The sequence below is a fragment of the Haliotis cracherodii genome, unplaced genomic scaffold (genome assembly GCF_022045235.1).
Source record: "Haliotis cracherodii isolate W230 unplaced genomic scaffold, xgHalCrac1.p SCAF_3, whole genome shotgun sequence".
NCBI classification, from domain to species: domain Eukaryota; kingdom Metazoa; phylum Mollusca; class Gastropoda; order Lepetellida; family Haliotidae; genus Haliotis; species Haliotis cracherodii.
In genome coordinates, this window is record NW_027266286.1 from 23,892,698 (window position 1) to 23,900,085 (window position 7,388).

General features: G+C 39.5%; 1 protein-coding gene across 1 annotated transcript; it reads left to right on the forward strand.

The window, feature by feature from the left end:
* Positions 1 to 5,019: 5,019 nt before the first annotated feature.
* On the forward strand, positions 5,020 to 6,651 carry LOC139475006 (beta-1,3-galactosyltransferase 5-like). Its single transcript, XM_071258212.1, has one exon. It carries the CDS (start codon positions 5,390 to 5,392, stop codon positions 6,428 to 6,430), a length of 1,041 nt encoding a protein of 346 aa, XP_071114313.1. The 5' UTR covers positions 5,020 to 5,389; the 3' UTR covers positions 6,431 to 6,651.
* The last annotated feature ends 737 nt before the right edge of the window (positions 6,652 to 7,388 follow it).

The window sequence follows — 7,388 nt, forward strand, 5'->3', positions numbered from 1 at the left end:
GTATTGTGACATGTGACAAAGACAGGCCAGGCCCGAACACTATGATAGAACACAAATGATAGATTCAACATTAGGAGAAAAGAGCGCGGTTTGCAATCGATCGAGTCGAATGCCGATCCCGGCGTTTCGTTTAAAACGATTCCCTCCTTCCACGACAGGTGTTTTTTATGGTACTTAAACATTGTGGAGTCGCTTTTCCGTTACCTCTGAGATAATTCATTTATAATTGCCATCTACCATGAGACGATAATGATGATAATTCCCTTATCTAGATAGGTTATTCTTGCCCGTAATATCTCATATTGTAATGGCTTTGTTTCAACCATTCTACGGACGAGTTATTTGTGAGTGTTATAAACGATTGTCAGTAGGGTACAGTGAGAAGTTAAGAGTATAAAATGGTTGTGAATTTGAAATATTTTATCATACTAGTTACCCCCTTTACAGATACCGAATTACAGTTTATTTCTACTTATTACATCTCATTATTGTGACAATATTGAATTAATTACTTTTCTGTAGAGACAAGACCTGTATTTGGAATTGGGTTCTCTCATATGATGGTCACTAGGTTACATAACCTAACATTATTCTACTATTGTGTATCTTCTATATTACTTGCTACGTTCAATTACCATCGGTGTTTCAATGTGTGCTCTCAGTCCATCCCACAATAATTATATATGTTGTTCGTTTTGGTGTTATTAACTACAAAGCATTTGCTGAATGTTGTTAGTTAGAATTTTATAATAGCTGAATAATGACTGTACTGCTGAAGCAGTCCATGGGTTTTTGCGATTTGTTCGTGCTTATAAATGTCTTTTTTATTATTATATTGGTCTATATTGGTGAACCTCTAATGAGTAGTCCAGAAATTCGATTCCTGCCGTTATGATCCTTATATGCAGATATGCATATACCAGAAGACTATTATTGTTTATATAGTCTTATTTTTACAGACAAAAGTCTGAGCTGCAGATGTCACATCTTTATATGTATTAATATTTCTATAGTTGGTATGGTACTATTCACTTGTTGATCGTGAATTACCAGTTTTTTTAAGTGTTGTAGACGATGGCCGTACCTCATTCTATAGGGCGGAGAATCAAGCACTTCCCCCGCTGTTGTCTGGTCCACGCCAAACAATTAATTTGGCTTCTGGCTACACGCTTGCTGTCGAGGGTGTACGTTGTCCTATCACCTCTGCCGCTGAACACAGGCAGCAAGCCACAGAGGGTTATCCATATCTGTCAGCACCCCCGACGTCTACATCTACAGGTGCTCACGACCCCCGCATACACGCTGTGACTCTATCGGCATACAACATATTTAGACAGCGACCAGTCAACACCCAAGCAGTGTCAAGAAAAGTCTACCTCTCGCTTTGCCACCCCAGCCGAGGACCAGAGAGTGTGCATAGGCCGTGTGTTCAGACATTAACTTTTTCGGTTAAGGGTTCAAGAACGTTGGACAGCGTTCCGCCAATTGACTTTTCGAAACAAGAAAGGAGCCAGTGAATTCGATTGGGACCAGCGACAAAGGAACTTTCGTGAATGGTGGTGCCATATTGTGGTCATGTGCAGTGACATTTGACATTTATGCATCGCTATTAAATCGTTCTTCATTGTATTTAAACAGTATTTCGTGATGATTATGCTTTGTGGTTATACGAAGTAACATAGGATCATTTCTCGTATTCTTTAGCATGTAAATACATTTTTACTGTTAAAGTATTCGCTATTTTCCGGATCTTTATAAAATTTTGAAATGGGTTACAATTTAAAATATGGAATGATCGATCCTGTTTTACTTCTATTGTGTTGATTGTGATTGTATTTTACATCTCAGACCTGAACTCATGCTTATGTCTTCCGAGCTGTGAGCAGCTCTTGTCCACAGGCGGAGGACTTTACAAGGTTAAAATGCGTTTAAAAAAACATTAGAAAATGGTAACAAATTTAACCGTTTATAGCTGCAATGATGAGTTGCATGCGATATAGTTTGTGACAGAGAACTTTTAGTTCGAAAGGAATTAATAGATAAAGACATTTCACATTTATCACAAGAGTATTCTGGGCATTTCATATTTATCATTGGATTGGTTCCAGGTTATAGTCCATTAGTTAATGAAACAAGCAGAGATATTTTTCATTTATAGCAATCTGAGTGAGTCAGAATCTGACACGTAGGCTTCGGTATTTTTCCGATTACGACACACATGAGTTCATGGTCAGATCTAACTTTTAACGAATGAAAATGAGATATTGTGACATGTGACAGACAGGCCAGGCCCGAACACTATAAAATGATAGATTCAACATTAGGAGAGGAGAGCGTGGTTTGCAATCGATCGATCGATCTAAGTTTTCCCCAGATTTAGTAAGTCTGGCCGGTCTGATCCTGTCCAGTATTGATAGATGGGCTGAGAGTAAGTAAAACCATGTGAGTATAAAGCTGGTGTTGCGTTTCTTTATTATGCAAGTATGAGTGCTGATGGAGACAACTTGGAGTAAGCGTCTTTAGACCAATCACTCCTTGACGGAGCTGAACCGATGCTGACAAGGCGAGTTGCAAAGTCATGGCTTAATCGACCATGATGACCAGGAACAGCAATACATTCAGTAACTGTAGAAGGGTCGCACTTGACTCCCGAAAGCAGTTACGACAATAACATCCGTGTAAAAGTTGGGGATAAAACATTGAGGCAAGAAGTAGGCATCCCCAGGGGCACCAATGACGCTCCCCTTCTTGTGGATCTGTTTCTTTATGCTTGGATAGGCAAAGTCAAAACAAGGTAATTTGGTCAAGAAGTTTAACTTAACCTTCAGGTATATCGATAATCGGATATCGTTCAATAACCATCAAACAGCCATCCCTTCCGGTGATTTACCTACCCGAACAAGAAATATTTAGAACGCCTCATCCGTTTCATAATGATTCAGAGCAGAGACCACATACCAATCGGTACATCGGTGCATCTGTTCAGAGTGACAAAACACTCTTCATAAGACTGTATGACAACAGAGATAACTTCAACTTTCCCTTCAGCAATTTTCCAATAGATCCATCCCTTGGTGTTCACATTTCACAATATCACGGCGGGGGACACCAGAGAAAATGGGCGTCACACATTGTACCCATGTCTAGAATCGAACCCGTGACGAGCGAACACTTTAATCACCAGGTTACCCGACCGCCCGTTAGGTTTACAAAATGTAGATATAGATATGCATAATTTATAAGCATAAAGAAATATAAAGTTAGAAATGAAATCATTAAAGTAAAAGCTTATCGTCTTGCACATCTGGTGCACTGACGCCACACATACTATTACATAACTTAGTGTCACAGCGTGTCCGTCCTTTGTGACGGTGTCCGTCATTTGTAATTAAGGATTGCTGATTGACGTCCCAAAGCGATATGCCACCTGTCATGCATGTTAAATCTCAGCTTCATTATAGATTGAGAAGCACAAATGTCAATTTATTCAATTAATTAATCAATTTATTCAATTTGCTTATATTGTCCAATCAGAATGATTAACGTATTTATGTAAATGCATTCACAACCATGTACAAAACTGTATACTTGTACTTATGTAAAAGGGAGTGAGACAAGGGAGGGGTGGCAATCGACTCGGCTCGGGACAACGGTACACACTCTTTGTGATAAGGACACGAGGTACAGAAAGACATAATAAATATGTCTCATGTGCGATCTCCTATGGTAGTGACAATACAACTAAGCATGCCCTTTCTACCGAGATTTCAAAAAGCGTCATAAGGCTCTTGCTCAGAAGCTGTTTGATCAAGGTTACAACATTCAATGCCTCAGTGAAGCTTTTCCAAATTTGACTCATCAATGACAATAATGATATCCGATGCAATTCCCTATTTGACTTGTACTATGCTCCCGTGTTTTAGTCGGATATCATACAATCGACTCTGCTTTTAGAAGAGAATTCTCTTGAATACGGAAAGGGTTTTGTCGCTTTTATTTACAACTCTTGCTCAAAAGTTGTTGAATCAAGTTTACAACATTCAAGGCCAAGGCAAATGTGTTTGTGACGGGCGCCACCTCACTATTGGATAGTGATTCATAAACACATGCCTATGTCCATAATCGTACAATGGCTGCTTTTTGCTGAGATTTCTTATGGTTATGGTGTGTGTTCGCGCGTGTGTGTTTGTGTGTGTATGTGCAATATTCCAGCTGACAGCCTGTATAAAATCGACAATGTAGCCCTTGATATTTATGACCTAGGGTACAATGAAACTCTGTCAACCAACCTTAATTTGAATGTATGGCCTCTTAATGTCACATCCTGCATCTTTGATGAAGCAGATTATGAAAGAATTATGGCTAGGAAATGTGTACACATAAACATCAATCATCATATATGTAAATCGCATAGGAAGCTTACTGCAAATATCACTGCAGATGACCCATGGTGACTTTCTGCCATGCCCAATGAAAGTACCCAACACAACAACAACTCGCAAGCTGTTGCATCCTTCAAGTATGTTGTAAGGACCTATTTATACCTTCACTTAAGGTCAATATTAAAAGTAATTAATGTTCGATCTTATTGTGATATGGCAGCAACACGCACGACACAAAGAGAAATATATATTCATGGATAGTCAGGGTCTAATGTTCTGACGATTCCATTTCTCTAGTTGTTGAATGTATGCCACGAAGTTCCTCCATACCATAAAACAGTTGCACACTTGAAGAGCCGATAATTTCATATTCTTGTGGAGACGGGGAATGTTTGTTTTCTTGTTTTAAAAAAAGATAATTTATGTATGTGTTAGAGCGGTTGAACAAAGATCGGAGGCTTGCATCAAACCCAATCCATCAAGCTGTTATCATCGCTTCAGCGCATGTGTCGGATGCAATTGATGTTATTACACACCACAATATCATTCAAACATACATTGATTCCTCGTGGTGTATTGATCCTCATTCGGACGGACGTACAACACCATATTGAACACTGTAGGCTTGAAGCCATGCTGGGGAGTGTATGTGACGATGTGTTGGCCAGATTTCCGAACTAATTTTAAACAGGTATGCTGAACGAGCTTACAACATGGGAGGAATGTGACTTTGTAAGGAGATGAGGTCATTTGGTGACAAGGTATTTTGAATATCATATCCCTCGTACATCGACACGTACATATATGAAAACGGAGATTCAGAAGGTTTATTTATCTAGGGCTGAATGAAGGTACACTACCGAGGGTTATGGAAAAATCGAACGGAGAGGAACGAAGAGGAGCGGCGAGTTACAGACTCTAACGTTTCACGTTGCTCTTTGAAACGGTTATTTGGCTGATTATCGAAAACCCATCGTCAACAAATAACGAAATTAAATCGACGTGCAATGATGTCATTCACTGTCTTCATGGAGAGGTGCTTTGTGTGTATATTGTCGATACATATTTGCTTTTTAATTGTGATGTTTACAGCATTAGGGTATCACAAAGCAGGACACGAGGTCTGTGTAAGTGCGAACATTTGTGGCCCGTTAATGGGTATTATAAACACTAACGTGGTAAAAGAGCATCGTCATAAACGACTACAACGTATTGATGACCCATTGTTAGACGTGGTTCTTGAGAACACACAGCTGTGCCGAGGAGTTTCAGAGGTGGACGTTGTATTTATTGTCCACAGCTCTGCTGACCATTATCACCGTCGGCAAATACTTCGGACAATTTTCCAGAAGGAGAAAACATACCAAAATTACACATTACGACATGTATTTCTCCTTGGCCAAAGGAACGATGTGAAAATCCAGGGTCACATCAACCAAGAATTCAGACAAAATGGAGACATTGTCCAAGGTGGGTTTCAGGACACATATGGTAACCTGACGTATAAAGCTGTTTTGGGGATAAAATGGATCAGTCACAACTGCAGGAATGTGAAATACGTCATCAAGATCGACGACGACGTATATACTGATCTCTACAATTTTTTTACACACGTGTACCATTCACACAAAGATGATACCAGGATATTATGTTGGGCATCGAACGTGCCGTACGTCGTTATAAGGAGAACGGGGAAATGGAAAGTTCCGAAATTCGTTTTTAGACATTACCAATCCTTTCCTGTTGATTACTGTAGTGGTTTTGGTGTCATTATCCCCGGGAAGATAATTCCAGCGCTTTACAAGGTGGTGTTGATGGTGCCATTTCTTTGGATAGATGACATATTCTTATATGGAATGGCCCGTAGTTTCATAACAGGATTGCAAGACCTTGGTGATACTCATTACAAGGTTGGGGAGGAAGAAGTATCGAGGTGCTTTAAAAAGCAATCGACGTGTGAACTTATCTTTTCCCTTATTTACCCGAACCGGATTTTGCCAACATGGAGACACCGACAAAGATATCTTCAAAACATTAAGAAACTTTGAAATGCTTAAAACCCATCTTATAAGGTTGAATAAGAAGGAAGTTCGTTGAGAACGTCGTTAAAGCTGTGCTTGTTGAAATTATCAATGATTATCGATGATTAAAATGAACGTATGCTTTATCTACATCGTGACACACCCTCGTGAGGACTAGGTAAGAATAAGTCGCAGTATCCTTTGCGTGTCGTAAGAGGCGACTATGGGATAGCTGGGTGTGGTGTAACGTGGCTGAATCAGTGGCGTCCAACCCCCTCCGGCGTTGTACGTTGTTTATACTTTGTCACTGTTTTGTCTCGTTTGGATTCGATTTATGGAAAAGCTGCAATATTGTTGTCTGCGGCGTAAAACAAAAGGAAATAAAACTTTCTGCACAAAAAAGGATCTATATAATTTATCGATGCAAATGGTATGGAAGGTCCAGGAATTGCTCGTCGTCTCCACGACCATCCGGTATCTGCACGATACCGGCGGCACACACTGTTAATTTACTCAGTAGTTTGCGTATTTAACGTCATTTATGTTCTTGCAAATTTACATGTTTGATAATTACGTTTGAATAGTCTACAGGTTAATGCATAAAATAAATACAACTTATTTGGTGAACTTTGTAAGAAAGCACCAAACCTGTATTGGATGGCTCATGTGAAAATGTCCACATTTCTAATCAATACCAACAACTGTTACATGGTTCCAGATTTCAAGTTCCAGATTTCAAGTACCATGTTGAATAAGCATCCTCCGGTGGGGAGGATTCATATTGAATCAACGTTCCTTGTGTACTTTACACCATATCATCGAATACTTTAAATATGGTAAACTACTGGCGATTATTGAACAGCTGATAATGCTGCTCGTAAGATACGACTAAATGGAGTGTAATGGCATATTGTAAACAAGTAATCCTCTTCCCCATTGATATACTTTTGCCAAAGATTTAGTCCCGATTTCGTAGAAGTCCATT

What these genes read in the sequence shown, in the direction of transcription:
- LOC139475006 (XM_071258212.1), top strand. Translation starts at nt 5,390, where the DNA reads ATGATGTCATTCACTGTCTTCATGGAGAGGTGCTTTGTGTGTATATTG.